This window comes from Zonotrichia leucophrys, chromosome 1A (genome assembly GCF_028769735.1).
Source record: "Zonotrichia leucophrys gambelii isolate GWCS_2022_RI chromosome 1A, RI_Zleu_2.0, whole genome shotgun sequence".
NCBI classification, from domain to species: domain Eukaryota; kingdom Metazoa; phylum Chordata; class Aves; order Passeriformes; family Passerellidae; genus Zonotrichia; species Zonotrichia leucophrys.
The window spans coordinates 4,249,590-4,269,046 of NC_088170.1; the positions used below are offsets into that span (position 1 = coordinate 4,249,590).

Here is a 19,457-nt window from a genome sequence, read left to right on the forward strand (position 1 = left end):
TGTCTTGTGTTTGTCTGCTGTAGCTGTTGCAATACTACTGAAGATATTCTTAAGAAAGACCAGCTCAGTGTTTGGAAGATGAGAGGAAAACTTGTCAGTGGTTTTGTTTTTGTTTTTTGGGGGTTGTTTTGATTTTCTGTTTTGTTATTTTTTTAAGAAAAAGAAGTGGAATGTGGGAGGGAGAAGCCTTCAGAAATATTGCTGTTCTCCAGGTAACTTGGAGAGTATAACTTGGCAGCTCTTCCTAGAGCAAGGCTTGCAAGCACACAGTTTTACTTGCCTGCTTCCTGAGTATTTTCACTGCTCTGCAATATACTTAATTTTCAGGTCATGGTTTCTTCTTATCAATGGCAGAGCTTAGCAGGTTGAAACAGACTGATCTGAGGTTTCAGCTTGTTTCAGACCAAGAGCACTTCTTCCTAAGAGCTGTGGGATGCTCAGAAGCTGCCTCAGAAATCCCATTTGTCCAAGGACTGTGCAGTCACTCAGTGCTGTTGTTTTGCAGTGTCTGATAATTGGGGCTGGACCCTGTGGCCTTCGCACAGCCATCGACCTGTCCTTCCTGGGAGCCAAGGTGGTGGTGATAGAGAAGAGGGACGCCTTCTCCCGCAACAACGTGCTGCACCTCTGGCCCTTCACCATCCACGACCTCCGCGGCCTCGGCGCCAAAAAGTTCTACGGCAAATTCTGTGCAGGATCCATAGACCATATCAGTGAGTACAGGCAGGGCTGGCACAGCAGCACTGCTTCTTCCTGGGGGGAGGAAGGTGAGGGTGAACATTCAGCCTACACAGTCCCTGCTCTCAAATTTTTGTGGTGTGTTTCAGCGTTACTTTTGCATCGTGCATTCTGGGCTGGTCATGAGATTAAAATATGCAATGTTTATCTGTCATCTCTTAGACATTCCTAAGGCATAGCTTCTTCCTACACTGAAAAGTACACTTAAAGCTCAAACTTTTTTTTTCTTTTAATGGGTAATTTTTCTGTTTTTTGCTGATACATTCCTGCAGCTGCCACATTGTTCTGTTTCTCTTGAGCAACTTGTAAAGAAAAATAAGTGCATGCTTTTGAACATTCTTGTGAATTTCAGTCTGGAGAAAGGAGGAACAGTTTTGGCTTTGTTCATGTTCAGGAGAGCGATGAAGATATGTTTTGATTAAATGGATGTTTGTGTTAAAACTGAGAATAATCTTGATGATTTTTGTATTCTGTTAAATCAGTCCTCTTTGAAAGCTGAATGCTTTGGTGTAGTAGGAGTTATTTTTCTTTTCTTTTTTCTTCCCCAAAATTGACTGTACAAGGCGCAACCAGGTGTTGCCCACCAGGCTGTGTTGTCTTTCTTTTTTTTTTAATTTGGCAACAAATGGTAAAACTGGAAGATTTCTTTGTAACTTCAGCCTTGCAGATTGCTTTTCCCCTCTAATTTATTTTCATTTTTATTCTTCCAATTTTTATGCATTTTGGGGTTTTTTTGTGTATCAGCACAGCTAAAATTTAGTGTTTGGGTGAAGGATGTTTTTGTTTCAGTTTCTGAAATATAACAGTAAGGTGTTTTTCTTCAAATTCATTGAGTTTGCACACTGCAATTTTCATTCTCATTGCCAAAGTTACCTGAAGAGGAGAGAGGTGCCCTCACTAACCCAGAGGTGCTGGGATGGAAGTGCAGGTCAGTATTACAGCCAGGCTGATCCAGTGGCTCTCTGCCATCTGTGACAAATGCAGTCCTGCCTGTGCTGTCTTCCCTCCCTCTCCTGCAGCTCACGTCCTGGTTGTTACCCTTGTTGCTGGTTAGGGGACTGAAACACTAAAAAATTACTTTTTATGCTTTGAAAAGGGTTGGGTTTTCAGCTGTGTAGAGTTTTCTTAGCTGTGTGATGCTGTGAAATCACACACCAGTGGTGCCTGGATGAATCATTGGGAACTCCGTGGGGAAGAGGGAGTAGCAGCTGGCCTTTGTCAGGATATCAGTAATGTCACACAGACACACATGGGCACTTGGGCTCTTTTCTTTTCCTTCTATTTCTTTATAACCTGCTTTTTTTCTTGCAGGTATCCGTCAGCTCCAGCTGATCCTTTTGAAGGTTGCCTTGATCTTGGGAATAGAGATCCATGTCAACGTGGAGTTCCGGGGGCTCGTTTACCCTCCAGAGGACCAGGAGAATGAAAGCAAGTAGCACTGAAATGGGCAGTAGAGAAGGGGGAGTTGTGGTAGGATACACAGGATACACTCCTTAATTCTGCTTATGATGTTAGGTCCTTTCCTCATGCCCCATTAATAAGAATAGTTATTAATCCATTTTGCTTGGATTTTTAGTAGGATTTGCTTTTTCTAGTGGCAAATCCAAATTAGTTACTGAATGAAACAAAGTCACCAGGAGAACTGCACAGAAATAGACCAAGACATGGTAAATTGTAATTGCTTCTAAAATACTTAAGCCTATTATGTAACATTTTGATAACATTTTAAAACAACTCCTTTCTTTGCATTCACTAAGTGTATTTACATTGGTGAATGATCCTTGTAATGCTTTTGGTATCACTGTGAAACCTGTTCTCTGATCACCACAGGAGTTGTAGCTTACTTGTAGTTTGGCCTTTTATTAATTGTATAGGCAGTAGAGAAGTTTGTAGGGGGCTCTTAAAGGAATTAGGGGAGTTTTAGCAGAGTTATGTTTACCTCTGATTCACATGGAATTGCTGCTTCAGGAATAGCCCTGTCATCAGTGTAGCTGTCCTGCAGGGTTTCTTGACTGATTGTGTGTTGAAGGATTTATTGATAGTAAGAACTGGTTTTATTTAATTTTTTTCTATTATTACTGCCATTTATAGTGTCGCTAACTTGGAGTTTATCTACAGGAATAGGTTGGCGTGCACTGGTCCATCCCAAAACCCATCCAGTGTCTGAGTATGAGTTTGAAGTAATCATTGGAGGGGATGGCAGGAGAAACACCTTAGAAGGTAATGGTTCATAATTCACCTCCAAACAGAAGCTATTCTTAAATTTGTTGGAACAAAAGTGGCCTTTAACACACCAATCAACATCTGGAAAGACACTTGATAGTGTGATAGGGACAGGTGACAAGTGACTGGGAGATTAAAAGTCCATATAAAAATCCATTTATAGCAGAGATGTGGGTGGTGTTTGTTTTCTTCCTCTAAACTAATAAAGACATAAGGGTTTTTGATCTGGATAATTTTTCCTACATTTTTTCTTTAGTTAAGTAGTATTGTCACTCCTACCTTTGGGTGTAGGAACTGAGGTGTTGAGTATTATTCTTTGTAGCAGAGAATCCCTTTTTGTTTGTTTTTAATTGGAAATTGCAGCTTTAGGAACAGAGATGAGAGAGTGGTGGGGAGCTTTTTCCCTAAACAACACTTTTCTGATGAAGCAATTGTTGTTTCCTCTTTGGAGGAGTTTGTAGCTCATCAATTCCCTTCTCTCCCTTTACTATGTGAGTGCACCTGTCTGTGGCACACTGATCCCTCTCTGAAGGTGTGTTTGCTTTTCAGCTTTGCCACTTTATCCTTCCTGCAGGGTTTCGCCGGAAGGAATTCCGCGGCAAGCTTGCAATCGCTATCACAGCAAACTTCATCAATCGCAACACCACAGCTGAAGCCAAAGTAGAAGAGATCAGCGGTGTGGCCTTCATCTTCAACCAGAAGTTCTTCCAGGATCTCCGAGATGCCACAGGTTTGCCAGCACTTGACAGATTTCCAGTGAAATATAAACTCTTTGTTTTTATAATTGCGATTTTGCAGCTCAGATTTATGTGTTTAACCAAGAAACAAACATCTTGTGCAAGGCAGTCAGTCATTGCTGCCTCTGAAATGTGATTTCCCTATTTTTGTAGCTATTCTGCTGTACAAAGCAGTTATGCGTCATTTTGATTCAGAAGTGGAGAATTTACGGTTTTCAGGAAATCAAAGCCCTAAATGGGAAGAGGTCATGAATCCAGAGTTTTGTTTTTGCACTCCACATCTGAATGCAAACCTTAGAGTGATGATAAATGGAGTTTTTAAAAGAGGTAGCTTTATGCAGGTGAAATGTGCTGTGGTTTTGTTGACAGTTCAGATTTTAAAGTCACCCAGAACAAGGAAGAAAGTTGCTTGGCATATTCTCTTTCTAATCATGCAGTTTCAATTTGCTTTCTTCTGGTAGAACTTCTGTTGCACATAACTCCTAACTTGTTCCTTCATTACCATGTCTTTTGTTCTGTCACAAGGCATTGACTTGGAGAACATTGTCTACTACAAGGATGATACACACTACTTTGTCATGACTGCCAAAAAGCAGAGCTTGCTGGATAAAGGAGTGATACGGCATGTGGGTATTAACTTCTCCTGTATTCTCTGTAAGCTGAAATTGTGGTGATAATTTACTTTTGGTAAGGTGAAAGTAGGAAAATGTGCTTCTCCTCCATCACATAATGTTTTTCTACAGTTGTTACTTTAGAACATGAATGTAATTGTGTTCTAAAAGGCAGTTAATGCCCTTCTGAAGTATTGTAAATCATCAGACAAATGTTACAAAACCTGTCCTCTTCAAATTTGTCTCCTTTTGTAGATTTGGGAGTTTTGCTCATGCTAAGATAAAATATTCTGAAGGAACATTTAATAGCTTACTTGAGCTTCTCTTATTTTATGGGAATGAAAAATACTCAAAAGTTTCTTAGCCCTTTCACAGTCAGCAATGCAAGCAGGACTCATTACTGTTTGCAATAAAAGATCTATAGATTTTTGTCACAGTCATATTTTCTGAAAAATCCCTTCACCCAGGATTTTCTCCTGGGAAGCCGAGAAGCCTCAGAGAAAAAGGAAAACAAGTTCTTGTCTCATTTGCTTCTCCTGTGTTGTGCCACATGTGGAATATGTTTGCTTACTCATAGCTGATTGTTTCATTGGTTTCACATGAATTGTTTTGACTTATTGGCCAGTCAGAGCCAAGCTGTGTCAAGACTCTGGAAAGAGTCACAAGTTTTCTTTATTATCTTTTTAGCCTTCTGTAAGTATCCTTTCTGTATTCTTTAGTATAGTTTAGTATAGCATTCTTTAATATAATATAAATTAGCTTTTTGAGAGCATGGAGTCGGATTCATCATTGCTTCTTGCCATGAGGCACCCCACAAATACAGTAGATTTTCTTCTGGAAGTAGTAACACACATAGGAATGAAAGAAATTAGCAAGCAAATTTGTATGAGTAGATTTCTCAGAATTTTAATGCCAGCTACAATATATACCAATCTTAAAACAAACTTGTGGGTTTGACCACGGCACTTTAACTGCGCTGGTTTTGGCAGGACCATGCTGACACGGAGGTCTTGCTGTCCCGGGAGAACGTGGACCAGGAGGCTTTGCTGAACTATGCCAGGGAGGCAGCAGATTTCTCCACGAACCAGCAGCTGCCCTCACTGGACTTTGCCATCAACCACTACGGGCAGCCCGACGTGGCCATGTTTGACTTCACGTGCATGTACGCCTCCGAGAACGCCGCCCTGGTGCGCGAGCAGAACGGCCACCAGCTCCTCGTGGCACTGGTCGGGGACAGCCTGCTGGAGGTTCGTGGTCAGCCCCGAATGAGCACAAACCGCTGAGATCCGTGTGCCTGACAGAGAGGCGCTCTAAGGAAAGCTGCTGTTTGTTATAGAAGAAAGTGGGAGGTTGGAAGGAAGGGTGGGAGTGTTGGGAAAACAGAATTTTTAGCGTGGTAATGATCGTGCTTAAGAAAATGTGTGCAGAGCTTTTTCTGAAGTTCTGTCTGTTCCATCTGCTTCTTGTTGACTCTGTAGAGAACCCACTGTAGGCCTGCTAGTAGTTAGCATTTTGTAGTTAGTTTAAAAAGTGCTGTCTTGAAGAGAAGCTGTTAAGGTACCCCAGGCTATGAATTACTGTTGGAAATAGAGGAGCACTGGCTTTGGGAGAGCTCTTGAGTTGTTCACTGTACATCTGGTTTCCTCTAGCCCAGTGGGAGTGGAACTTGAAGCTAATTACTGAGTTATAATTTCCCAGCACATTACTGCCTGAATATGTACTTGATACTTCTTTAAGATTTTCCCTAAGTGATGCTTTTCCTTTCTCTGTTTTTTTTTCCTTTGGTAACCTGTAATATCAGCCGTTTTGGCCTATGGGAACTGGAATAGCCAGGGGATTTTTGGCTGCAATGGACTCTGCTTGGATGGTACGAAGTTGGTCGCTCGGAGCCAGTCCTTTGGAAGTCCTTGCAGAGAGGTAATGGAGAAAGTGAATACATTTGCAGTTCTAATCCAATCCTCCAACATCTCATCATTCATTACAGTTTCTTTTAGTACAAATATGTAGACAGAATGAGAGATACAGACTCTCACTGTTTTTAGAGAATGCATGAGGGTATAATTCAGTTAAAGAAAAAAATTTCAAAGGAGTTGATAAACTGAAGTATATGGATGAGTAAGAAATGTTGCTATTCCTGGTCCTAGTTTTAAAAGATTAGATGAGGAATCTTTTTTTAGGTGCTTATTGACATTGCACGGACAAATTGAGCCTGACTGTCACCAGCCCTTCAATGGTAAACCAAATGAAGATGTAGATGCATTTAAAGTACCAGATACAAAAGTTCTTGCTGTCTCCTATTATCTTGTGAATACTTTTTATTATTTCCTTGTAAGGAAGCTGTGACTTGCTATCTTTCATGTTGTCCTTGGTCACTTTGTTTCATGTAAGCCAAACAGCATCTTGTCTCTTTTGAAGTATTGAGTTCTTGATGTGTTAATCAGCTTTGCCCCAGTGTGGTTTTGGTGACTCAAGGGACTCTCTTGGAGATCAGAACTCGGGTAATTAGAAGACAGAGTGAGTAAAAGCAACAGTTTCTAGGTCCTATTTTAAACTTCAGCAACTGCAGCTTCTGAACATCAGGAACCATAGTATAATTTCTAAAATTGCACAATCGCACAGTTCATACTTAAAATTCCATTTGTTTGAATTTAAAAAAACAGCGAGGAAAATAATGTTGCTGTTGAAGCCAGACTTCATCACCTTTCCATTAGTCACTTCAGACAGCAGTAAGATCTTCCCTGGGCTTTCTCTTCCACATATTGAACAGACCCAGTTCTCCTGGCCTCTCCTCACAGGGCAAATGCTTCAGTCCCCTTGGTGGCCCCTCTTCCTGAGCCCTCCCTGTATCTCAGTGCCTTTATTGTCCTGGGCAGCCCCCTTCAGTTTCACTTAATGTATTGTTCTCTTCTGTCCTTTAGAATTCTGAAGTTGTATTAAAGTGCAGATTTTAATATGGTTATGCTGACTGTTAGCTATGCAGTGTCTGAAGTGGTTAGATTTCTGATTTGAATGTTTATCTCTCCAGAGTTTACTTAGCCATAGTAGTAGTGATACATCTCTTAAAAAAAAAAACAAAAACAGAACAAAACCTCAAACCAGCCAAAACAAACCAAAAACCCCAAACCACCACAAAGCTTAAACAAAACAGATGAACCAAAACAAAACCCCAAACTTTTTTTTTGTGTTATTTTCCCAAGGGAAAGCATTTATAGGCTGCTGCCTCAGACCACCCCGGAGAACGTGAGTAAAAACTTCAGCCACTACAGCATTGATCCTGCCACCCGATATCCCAATATCAACGTCAACTTCCTGAGGCCACAGCAGGTAAGTCACAAATGGTGCTCCTGAGTGCTTGCAATCTGCAGTGGCTTCCCTCAGGTGAAGCTGTGCCATTGTTTTGGGGGCAGAGAGTGATGTGTGTGTAGCATGGAAGCAGTGAAAGTTGCATCAGTCAAAAGTAAACTTTGTACTTGAACAGATTCCCTTTTAGGAATGTTTGATTTTGATAATTTTAACTGTGATATAATGATACAGGAAACCTATAAATTTGTGTTTTCTATGTGTGCATGTGCATTTTCTTTGTAATAATCCAGTCTAGCAGTCTGTCGTTGCAATTTGGTATCCACTGAGCAGCAGCAGTCATAAAATAAAACAGATTTTATGTTCAGCACTGATGAGCTGATCCTTGCTGTTGTGAGGTCCTTGGGGTAGGATTTTTGCTACCTACCTGTACTTATCTTCCTTTTCGTATCTTGGGATGTCTCCTTATTGTCTTCTGGTTATTTCTGTGTGTCTGGGGTGCATGGCATGTTGATGATCTTAAATGTTTTTGTGTGCCATTTTAGGTACGCCACTTGTATAATACAGGAGACTTGAAAGACATTCACCTGGAGATAGAGAACTTTGTGAACTCCAGGACACCAAAGCTGACTCGAAATGGTAGGCCTGGCTGCTGTCCTATTCCTTTTGGTATTCTGGAGCTGGATCAGTGCGGGAACTAGAGAGCAGCAGGGCTGTAGGGTATTATTTAACCATTCTCTTCATTTAGAAAATGTATCCAGTAATTGTTTTGTCAACAGTCTGAGCTTACAATTTTTCAAGTTTCCATTAGCATGGGAATTTATTTTTGTTTGCCTAATTTCCCTTGCTTTATAGTGCTGTTAATTTTCTAAGCACATTTGTTTGTATAGGCAGTTCTTTTCACTTCCTTTATTTCTTACATTGTCCTTGCTTGAAGTGCAGAAGCCTGGACTGAGTTCACTCTAACAGTAGACTCAGAACTCTTGCAAATGTATCAGGATGTATTGCTTGTGCAGTCTTGCATGTTCCTGCTTTACTTTTCTTTGTCTCATCTCTCAACTAAATGAAACCTCACTTTGCCTGCATTATTCTGAGAGCTAGATGCCTTGTGATAAGCATTTCAGTAGCTGTCTTCTTGTCTCTACCCTGAGGGCTATGTCAGACTTTGCCCTTTGCATGCCCAGATAGTGTTTTGGGATTCCCAGAGTGGCTCTTTGCTGCTAAGCCTCCCTTTCACTGCTGAAGAGCTGTGTAGTCTCTGCTCTTTGCCCTGCAGCCATGTCCCTTTAGGCTGCAATCTCATCAGATCTTCTGGTAAGACAAGGTCAGAATAGGTCAGTGCTTTTAAAGGAAAGTTTTCAAGGGAGAAGAAGAAGTTACAGAAGTACATTTGTCTGTTCTTTCACTAGAAATGGTATATCTGGCCTTTAGAGAACATTGCTACTGTATGTCCTTTTGATCATATTTAACAAGCCTTTGCAGTTGCTTTATATTTCCTGGGGCTCTTTTACAATAGCTGGGGTGAAAAGTCTGGCAAGTTACAACTTAGATAATTACTTTTCAGTGAATTAAAAATACTTTCTTGGATCTAAAATAGATATTGATAGTATTTTTGAAAGAAAATAAGAATCCTGTCCTCCATTACCCATTGTAGAAAGAACTTGTTTTTTATATTAAAGTTTTGCTTGTTGATTTATGGGGGTTTGTGTTGTACTTAGAATTTGAGCTGTTGTTCATTTCTATCTTAAAATGTGTTTTTTTTTTTTTGACAGAGTCTGTAGCTCGCTCTAGTAAATTGCTCAGTTGGTGCCAGAGGCAGACTGATGGATATGCTGGTGTTAATGTGACAGATCTGACAATGTCATGGAAAAGTGGCTTAGCTTTGTGTGCCATTATCCACAGATACCGTCCAGACCTAATGTGAGTAACTGGCTGCTTCAAATCACTGGGAGGAGCAGGAAATTAGTGGTGTTTGGAACTAATAATATGGAGTTGGAGGCAGTGCATTTGTGACTTATGAAGAAATAGATTGAAATGAATTCAATTAAACTTGATGGAAACCAATATCCAGTGATTCACTGGCAGAATGGAAGGTCATGATAGCTTGATGAATTTGAAAATAAATGTGTTGTCATTTTCCCTTCTGGATGATTTGGCAGAATTAAGCTTCAAATTGGTACTGACTGGAAAGCATTATTGACTGACAAATTTTATGTGTGAAGTGAGTAAGGAACAGTTCATAGCTTCAGTTAAATCTCTTGTAAACAAGTCTCTGCATAGCCCTTTATAAATTTCCTGTTTTATAAAGCAGTGTTTCCTAAAGACTTTGAGGCTGCTCTTTCTGGAAGTAGTGATCCACAGCCTAAATGAAGAGGTTGTTACTGTTTGCATACTGACTTGGTGATTGGGTGAATGGCAGAGGTGTCCTCTTCAGTGACGTATTGGGTAAAATAGTGCCCAGATTCTGGAATGGGAAAACACTGGCTGCAAAAAGTGATGACAGCAAAGATTCTTGTACTTTATTCTGAAATGTCTCCAACTCCCCAAAGAGACATCAGAAAAAGTAAATTCTAGAGCTGTACTTGAAGACATAATCCACTGTAAAACATACTGAAAAAATGTGGAGTTATTCCAATCCATATGCACTGAATTACTTCTGTATTAGTGTACTTAAGTAAACATGAACTACACTGTTTAATAGCTTTATAGCTTGTGGGGAGTTCAAACAGCTTTTAAAATGCTTCATGTAACTCTCTACAAGCTATAGTTTTTCATATAGTTATACAAGTTTTGGAAAAAGACAGCAGGATAAAAATGTGGATCAGTCAGGAGAAAAGGGGACAAAAAGTCAAGATTTAATTTAGTTCCAGGTGCACAGAAGATTTTATGTAGGAGGCACTGTACAGTCTTCCAGTAGAGGAGGAAGTGGAGATGTATTTCAGAGGATGATGCTTTTTAAGAAGAAAAGTCTAGGTGTTTAACAGGAGCGAACAAATTTTAAAAGCATATATTTGAGCTGAAGTTCACTGTAGGTTAATTAGCATCAACTTTGCCATGTTGGTGGCAAATAAAATTAAGATTTCAAGTGAAAAAAAAAGATGGATGTCTGAGTTCTTTCAGAAGACTGGTTTCTGCTTGGTTCACTGCAAGGCCTCTTTTTGCCCCTTGCAGAGACTTTGATTCCTTGGATGAGCACGATGTGGAGAAGAACAACCAACTGGCCTTTGACATCGCTGAGAAAGAGTTTGGGATCTCTCCCATTATGACTGGAAAGGAAATGGCATCTGTTGGAGAGCCAGATAAGCTGTCCATGGTGATGTACCTCACACAGTTCTATGAGATGTTCAAAGACACCATCCCCTCTAGTGGTAAGCAGTTTGGGGCACTTCTGTGGGATTTAAAGGCTGCTCCAGGGTGAATGTGGGTGCTTCAGTCACCTTCATGCTGCTTCTGCAAGAGCACATTGAGTAGTTACTCACTGTAGCTTTACATTACAAAATGTTGACTTGTTACTGGTGCTGATAAAGACCATGTTAGCAGCAGCAGGAGCAAAAAAAGGAGTTAATATACAATAGTGTCCTCAAAAGTTCACTTCAGCACTACTAGATAAATTTTCTGCTTTCTTACTATTGTTTGTCTTAACTAATGTGCCTTGCTAGTAGTTGTTGAACAAGTAATTTCAAAACACCAGCTGAGTTTTATACCTATTTATCATCTGTGAATGGTGAGACTAAATTCAGGCCATCTTTGGAACAAAATATCTTTAATCAGAACTGAAAGATGTAATTACCTAACCCAAATCAATATGGCCAGCCTTTAAATATTGATAATGTTGTTACAGCTCTTTATTACTGGTGATCTTAATTCACATGTGTCTCTCTGGCAAGGGGAAAAAATTGGGTTTAATAGCCTTTTAAAAATACAGTAAGTGTAATGTATTATTTCTAAAATTCTGTACTCTTTTTAAGAATACTGATGCTCATGTTCTTTAAATATAAAAGTAAATAAACACAGGTGGTTATAAACCCTGAAAGAACTGCTTTGAGCAAAATGAAAAAGCAGAATAGATGAGAAAGGTATTAATTCTAGACATAAGTCATTTTGTGCAAAATTTAGAAATCGTGAGAATTTCTGAGAATTTAAGAAAAAGACTGCTATGTTAAAAACAATCAGCGAGTCCTTCAGTTGAGTATTTAATAACAGCGCCACAGAAAAAACTTCATGGCATTCCCTTGTTGTGCCTGTTGTCACTAACAGATAGCCTGGAGCTGAATGCAGAGGAAAAGGCTGCCCTGATTGCCAGTACCAAGTCTCCCATCTCCTTCCTCAGCAAACTGGGACAAAGCATCTCTCGGAAGCGCACTCCCAAGGTAAGCAGGCACAGCCCTGGGGGCACTTGGACAGCAGCCTGCTGTCTAAGCATGGTGCTAAAAATGCAGGTGTGAGTGTTTGTTAGTTTGCAAGAGACCATGTGCTCACCAGCCCTTGGTATGGGAAAATACATGACCTTTATGACTGCAAAATTACATCTCTAGTATGTACTCCTAGAGGTGTTTTTTAGTCTTAAAAGCTTAGCCTTGTGGTAGTATTTGGGCATATATTTTCTCTTGGAACATAGCTAGTTGCTCAATTTTTAATGATTTGAAAGTGTTGAAGAATTGTCCAGTGGAAAGTTACAATCCCCTGAGGAGTATCTAGGAAAACACCTCTTTTCTTAAACAAATGGAGAATGAGCACAGGGAATTAAATAAGCTTTGCAACTAAACTGATTAAGAGCACTGATGACACTTATCTCAGCCCAGAGAGGTATGCGAGTTATTTTTGTTTTCTTTCCCCTCTTCCTTCTGTTTTCAGGACAAAAAAGAAAAGGAACTGGATGGTGCAGGAAAGAGGAGAAAAACCAGCCAATCTGAGGATGTAAGTATTACAGTGAGAGGTGTCAGGGAGCAAAATTAATGGTAGGTACGTTTTTCCCCACTTCAGTTCTTTCATTTTTTTAATATCCAAGCAGGGATTATATAGGATTTTTTAGATAAAATTTAATTCTTCTTCAGAGGTTACACTTTAATGGTATCTTTAGTGCTAATATTTTATTAATGTTTATGAAAGAATACTACATAATACTACTATAATAATACTACAAGTGAATAATACTACAAGTGAAATGTTACAGTTCCCTGATATTCTGTTTTTATTGCAAATTGCTATGGTTTGATGAGGACAGCAACACTCAAAACTTCTCAATGAAGTTTTCTGGTATTGTCAGAAGCTTGATGCATATTTAAACTTTAACTTTGGTTTATGCAAAATCCAAACATTTCCAGTATGCCCACAAGGCAGTTTTTTAAATTCAGTGTTTGTAGCCAAATGGTACAGGTGAATTAAAATTCAGTGCTTTGGGTTTGTTGTTTGAAGATGAGCCTTTGGTTTATGTCAAGGGCTTCACAGGGGTGTTTCAGCTGAGGTTTTTTGGTAGGTATCAAATAAGATTGAAAAGATCAGTAAAGTTTAACATTTGATGACTTGCCAAAGGAAATTAAAATCTGAGCTTTCATGTGAGGCTGAGAGATTTGTTATCTCTAGTGTAAGAGACTTCTCACAGCAAAGGGATAGAAAGGAGAAGGTGGTCTGGTTGTGTCTTGTTAAATTTGATGTCACTGATTGTTAGGAGGACCTCCCACGGAGCTACAGAGAAGAAAGGCCCACACTGGTGAGTGCCCTGACAGAGAGGAGAATTGATGCTGCCATTGGGAATCAGAACAAAGTCAAGTCCATGGCAACCCAGCTGCTGGCCAAGTTTGAAGAGAATGCACCAGTGCCGTCCTCACACTTGCGAAGACAGGTAGGAAATGGAAAATAAACCCCTTTGTTTTGGAATTAAAGAGGAAAACCATGGGTGACAGCATGCATTTCTCAAGACTCGGTGCTAGTGTTGCTTTTCTACTTCAAAGGCTCTCCTAAAGAAGAGTGAAGTTTACCCAAAGCTTAAATTTTACTAGTACAGGGTGGAGAAGACCAGCAATTGAGTTTCTTTTATAACTACTATTGCTCTTTAAAAGCTTTCCAAGAATGTTCTCCTTATGCTGTTTAAGAACAACCATTTGATTTCCGATGTGAACATTTTCATATCAGGTTACATCTGTTTGTTCTTGTGAACTGTGATGAAGCTTTGTATGTGTGTATGTGCAGCAGATAAATGCCTGGGAGTTTCTTGGCAATCAGGATGTCAGTGTCATTCCAAGTGAGGCTCATTTGTTCTCCAGGATGGTATCTGGGCTGCTGCACTGCAGGCTAGCTGTCTTTGAAGTTAGATTGAGTCACTTGAAGCTGCTGCTGGCAGTGCAGTGTCGGCAGGATGAGGCTCAGTGTGGTTTAAGTGCCAGAGTCCTTGCTCTGCTGCATGAGTCCATCCCCACAGCCCGTGCCAAGCTCTGTGCCATGGCCACATCGTGAGTGGGACCTGACCTGGCTGCTTGAAAGCCAGCTCAAGTTTGTCTCTGCCACCCTACATACCAGCATTTGTAGTGTAACATAATCAGAATGGACATGTGTATCCACACCATAAAATGTTTCTTCAGCTGCTACACATTGGCTGGCATACTCAGCCAATGATTTGAAGAAACAAATGAAAGGAAAGGTCCAAAAATATGTGATATTTCCCATTTTTGGATGATTTTTTTCCTTTTAATATTTTACTTGCTAAATGAATTCCCCCCTACCCTATATTTTTTTCTTAAATGTTTGTCTGTCTTAATCTGTATTCCATTCCTATGGCTTTCTTTGAGTTTCCTTCACTATTTTATCTTTCCTCCTTGGTCCCACCTTCCCTACAACCTGCATGCAGCCACCTGTCCTGCCTTACCAAGAGCGTGTCCACAGCCAGTCATCCAGCAGACGAGAGCAGGGCCGGCTTGCCCCCATACCCCAGTGGAAACAGGTAAAGAAAACTCATTCTCACTACATTGCACCTCCTCACCCAGCACCACCCATCACTGTTGTGCTTTTAAGCCAGTTCTTTTCCAACACCTTGTCTGAGTCTGTTATTTTATATTCCAGTGAATAAAGTCAACATTGATTGCCCTTTGGTGATGATGTATGGTTTAATGTTTCAAAAATATTTAAGCAAATTTTCCCTGCCTTCTTGTGATAGTTTCAACTTACCAGGACTTTCATGGATGCTGCAGCAGAAATTTTTGCCGTAGAATTTCTAGATTCTTCTGTTAGAAATAAGGGAAACAGTGTAACCAATTATGGAAACTTATGAGGTAAAAAGATCTTATCATCTATGATACTAAAGCTCTTCCTTTATTTAAGTAGTAAAATTGGTTATCAGTTTTGCTAGTCCTATGTGAAATCTTAGGTTGTGTAGTTGCAGGAGATTTTCCTGTGGTTTCCATTCCTTTAATGCAGCTTTCCTTGCCAGCTTCTCACACTTGTTGCTTTGCAGACTCTTGTGTTGCTGTGAATTCAGTACATTTTAGGTTTTCTTCTACAGAATAGGGACCAACAGCAGAAAAATCAGCAGGTATCAAATTTTACTTTCTCTCCAATATTTTGGGCCATTGTCATTGCTGCTGTTTTTCTTTCAGCCATGTGCATTCCAAAACTAAGGCTTCTGTGATCTTTTCAGGCATTTTATGATACTTACCTCACTGGCTTCATCTATGATGCCTCATCTATGAACCACCTCACTGGTTTCTCTGTGCAAATGGCCTCTTCATGTTTCTGAGAGAGCTCAGAGGTATTTTGCTGACAGCCATAATTTGGAGAAACATCTGCTTCTCTCTAGCTGTAGTTTAATCGGTGTACTTTGGATCAAGAGGAAGAAGATGACACTGCTTTGGAAATTCACTGTCCTTGATGAATATGGATTCATAGTGATCTTTGTGTCTGAGACATTCAGCACAATTAATTCTGCACGTCATGACTGGTGCCCTGATCTAGAAGATTTCTCTTCAAGGAAGAAGACATAAGTCCAGGGAAATTATTGTGAGGATGCTTTCCTTTTCTGACTCAGTGTTTGTTCTTCTACCATTTCTCTCATCAAAATCTTCTTTATAGGCTGATGAACATTTTGAGATGGATTCACATAATTCATGATTCAGGCAAATTTTATTTCACAAGAATACTTATTAAGGCAGGAAAAAAACCCTGAAGCAAAAAAGCTGTACAATATTAAGTGAGTTGATGAGCACTGCTTATATTACCTCTTAGAAAAAGAAAAACTGGATTGCACTGGCTGTCTGTTTTAGCACTTGGAAAATGCCACATTCCTGCACCCTTGAGATTTCTATTTGACTTTGTTCCTGAAAGTTTATGAAGGCTTTATAATTAAGTCTTTATAGTGAAACACAAAAGTTCTTATTGCCATTCTTTTGTCATTGATAGAAAAAAAAGGACAAAGTTTTATTTCCTGTTTTTATTGAGGATTTGTCTCCTCACCAGGGAGCATTTTTTTGGGGTTTCTTTGTTTTTGTTTATACCTGCACTACACAACTGAAAAGAAATTTTTAAAAAGGAAGAAAAAATCCTTCTCCTCTTCCTTGATGTTGATAGCATGTCTGTATAGGAAGAAGTGTAGGGCATATCTCTGAAAAATCTTTCTGCAGCAATTTTACTTTCAGAGGATTTAAATTATTTTTTTCAACACTGGCAGTGATTGCCCTGTGTGGATGATTTCCCTCTCTGTATTACACATGGAGATGATCTTTCCTTGATTAGTTCTGCTGCATCAACAGAAGATGATTGATTCCTGGGTCCAGATGTCTTGCAGGATTTGCAGTGCTTTTGTAATGAAGAAGTATAAAACTGGGTCTCAAGGATGCCAAATCTGCAGGATGCAGAAGGACCAAAGCCTCACTGATAGGGTTCCAGTTGCAAAGGTTCCTCACTGTGTTCCTGGGGAAGGGAAGAATATGGGTTACCTTTATTCAAAAGCCATGGATGCACAGAGCCACTTATTCTTGTCTGAACAGAGACAGCTGAGACCACTGAGCCAAGCAGCCAGCTTTGCCTAGCCTGGACAGAAATCCCCTCCTGCAGGAAGTTGTTGCTGGAGCAGTACCTCAGCTGGCTGCTGAGATTTCTGGTTCTGATTGCTTTGGCAGGCAGAACCTGATAGTTGTGAGACTGCACCTTTTGATGGTGCTGGACTGGCCTTCTGTGGTGACATTGGTCACTCTGGCTTGTAGCTCATCCCTGGGTGACAGACTGCCAACACAGAAGTGATGCTGAATACCAGGACCTGTCATGAATCACAGAATGACCAGGTTGGAAGAGACCTTCAAGATCATTGAGTCCAACCCAGCCCCAACACCTGAACTGAACCCTGGCACCAGTGCCAGATCCAGGCTTTGTTAAACACATCCAGGGATGGTGACTCCACCCATCCAGTTTTTCTTTAAACACATCCAGGGATGGTGACTCCCCCACCTCCCCAGGCAGCCGTTCCAGAGCTTTGTCACTGCTCATGCTCTAAAGGATTACTATTGCTTCTGACAATTCTTTAGGGATGATATGTTTGCTACAAAGAACTGTTCACGAAGCTTTTGGAAAGGTTTCTCTTTTGGCAGAGGTGTTGAAGTTCAGGAGCAAAACTTCTGCTACTGACTGAATATATCACATAGCAATTACCTTCTAGGAGAGAGTGCTTTGTAGAGGAGCAAAGCAGCTCCTAAGGGGGCAAAGGGGAGGTGTTGGGTGTTACTGAGAGAAAGCACAGGTTCCTTAATGTTCTTACTAGCTGGCAAAATGAAGTTGAGATCCTCTCTTTGGGAGAAGGGCAGTTATATGATTGACAGGTTTGGTTCTTCCTGTCTTTTGGAAACTGCATGGAAGAAGAAAGTATATTGCAAAAGAATAAGAGTGGTTGCAAGGAAAAGAATTGCAAAGGAAATGGTCTGGGTTGGACCCACAGTTCTTAAGAGAAAGTGGCATCTGCCTTGGGGTATTGCCTGCTGGTATCTGTCAGGTGGAGATCCTTAGCTGTACTTGCTTACCAGTTTAAATCTAGAATCTTTCTTTACCCTTGCATTAAGATATTAGGTGAGCAGTTTCCTTGAGCTTGTAAGGCAGGATACCTCTGTGTGTTGTATTGGTGAGGTAGAGGTACCTTGCTAAGAGAAAATTCCTAGAAGAGTGAAATCCTGGCAGAATCTGTTCTGAAGCAGTTTTTACTGTCATCACAAGACCTTTAATGCTGTCTCTCTTGGAAAGGCAATGCCTACTTGTATAAGAACATCTTCCATCATGTGCTCTATGCTTTCTGAGCCATTTTGGCTGCTTTTGGCAAAGAGCATCTCATCCAGGATCATGAAGCCATTGAAAGCCATATGGTATATCCAGAAGAGGATCTGACTGGACATGGTGTGAGAGACAAGCCTTTTAAATTGAATTTTGCCCTGGTTTTCCAGACCTTCATCTTGTAGCCTTCAGCAGTCTTCTATTGTTCTGTAGGTCTCTTGTCAGCAGCAGCTTTTGTGTGTCATACATGAGCTTAAATCATGTTTGATGTGTACAAAGATAGTTGTAAGATGAAGATCCCGTGTTTTTTGGTGCACATCTTTTCTGCCTCTGGACATCTGCTGCTTATTCTTTTGAGACCATTCCCTAAAGTGTGACAAAGGGCAGAAGTGCAAGCTTTGCAATACTTTTGTTGGAACTGTGTTTTTTGAAGATGAGCAGTGACTGAGATGACCACAGGCATCAAGAGCTGAAACCTCAACAGGAGAGAACTTAAAACACCAATGACTTCTGCAAATACTGCTTTTTTACCCTGAATGTTTTATTTAAATATGTTGATTATTTTCTGCTTTCCTCTAGTCATCCTGTTCTTTGCATGCTCAGAAATACACTCTGCTGTAGGGCTGATGGAATACTTACTTCATGCATTCATCCAATATTATATTCTGAGATTTGCCTTGGAAAAAGAAGCAACTTTGTGAAAATTTTGACATTTGAAATGCAAATTTGGCCATGGACAGATGAAAATCCATGAGCAGCTCTGTGGTTGAGAAGGTTGCCATGCTTTCAGTTAGAAATGAGTGACTTCATAGCTAAGCCTTTTGAAACAACATATAAATGTTCCTTATCCACTGCAGTGCAAAGTCATATGCTTCAGTTTAAGCTGCTTTTAGCATCTGTTTGAGATAGAGGAGTGTATTATTTATCTAACTGTTTTGTTGAAAAGGAAGAGAGCACCCAAACAGATGTTAGTGCCAGCTCGTCTGCAAGGGCAGTAATAAACATCTGTAATATGTCTACACCACGTGCAGTTTTTTAGAGCCTTATCTAACACTGGCTTTGGGTACACAGCATTTTGTTTTTTCCCACTGCAACCATTTCCAGATATGCTCTGGTGAGACTTCAGCAGGAAAAGAAAAATCAGGCTGAAGGCTCATTAATAAACAAGAAATTGTGGAGAAAAAAGACCCTACATAACAAGGAGTACAGTACTAGAAGGGCATGTTTTCTGGTGTGTTAAACTGAGGACATGTATGTGCATTGTGTAATATGCAGACTATTAAATACAGCTCCATTTTATCTATAAAGCAGCTGGATTTGTGTTCTAACAGAATGTAGTACATTTTAGTTTGCCTGAGATGGTGTAATGTCTGTAAGAGAGAAGAGATCTGGAGCTGGGAGCAGAACACTGAGACTTGAATTGTATTAGTAATGAGCTGCAAGCAAGAGTAATTAGGTCAACAGGATGGATATTTTTAAGCATTTTAAGGCTCAGCAATAAGTAGTGTTTCATGAAGCAAAGAGAGCAGTCCAATTGTGCTATGGAGAGTTCCAAGTTTTGCCTTTAACTGATTGTAAGACCTTGACTCAAAAGCTGTTGGTTTAA

At 40.2% G+C, this 19,457-nt stretch overlaps 1 protein-coding gene across 16 annotated transcripts in view; it reads left to right on the forward strand.

The window, feature by feature from the left end:
• The window catches only part of MICAL3 (microtubule associated monooxygenase, calponin and LIM domain containing 3), a 160,796-nt gene that overhangs the window by 58,744 nt on the left and 82,595 nt on the right, over positions 1-19,457 (forward strand). For 13 of the 16 annotated variants that reach the window (XM_064735605.1, XM_064735721.1, XM_064735620.1 and 10 more), the window contains exons 3-17: positions 506-713; positions 2,050-2,166; positions 2,857-2,958; positions 3,536-3,691; positions 4,224-4,324; positions 5,299-5,556; positions 6,111-6,226; positions 7,507-7,633; positions 8,155-8,248; positions 9,382-9,529; positions 10,781-10,977; positions 11,867-11,979; positions 12,464-12,526; positions 13,278-13,451; positions 14,454-14,546. In XM_064735605.1, the coding sequence (XP_064591675.1) occupies positions 506-713; positions 2,050-2,166; positions 2,857-2,958; positions 3,536-3,691; positions 4,224-4,324; positions 5,299-5,556; positions 6,111-6,226; positions 7,507-7,633; positions 8,155-8,248; positions 9,382-9,529; positions 10,781-10,977; positions 11,867-11,979; positions 12,464-12,526; positions 13,278-13,451; positions 14,454-14,546 (2,067 nt within the window). The remainder of the gene's footprint in view (positions 1-505; positions 714-2,049; positions 2,167-2,856; positions 2,959-3,535; positions 3,692-4,223; positions 4,325-5,298; positions 5,557-6,110; positions 6,227-7,506; positions 7,634-8,154; positions 8,249-9,381; positions 9,530-10,780; positions 10,978-11,866; positions 11,980-12,463; positions 12,527-13,277; positions 13,452-14,453; positions 14,547-19,457) is intronic. The other 3 variants (XM_064735667.1, XM_064735695.1, XM_064735729.1) reach the window with 1 other exon arrangement.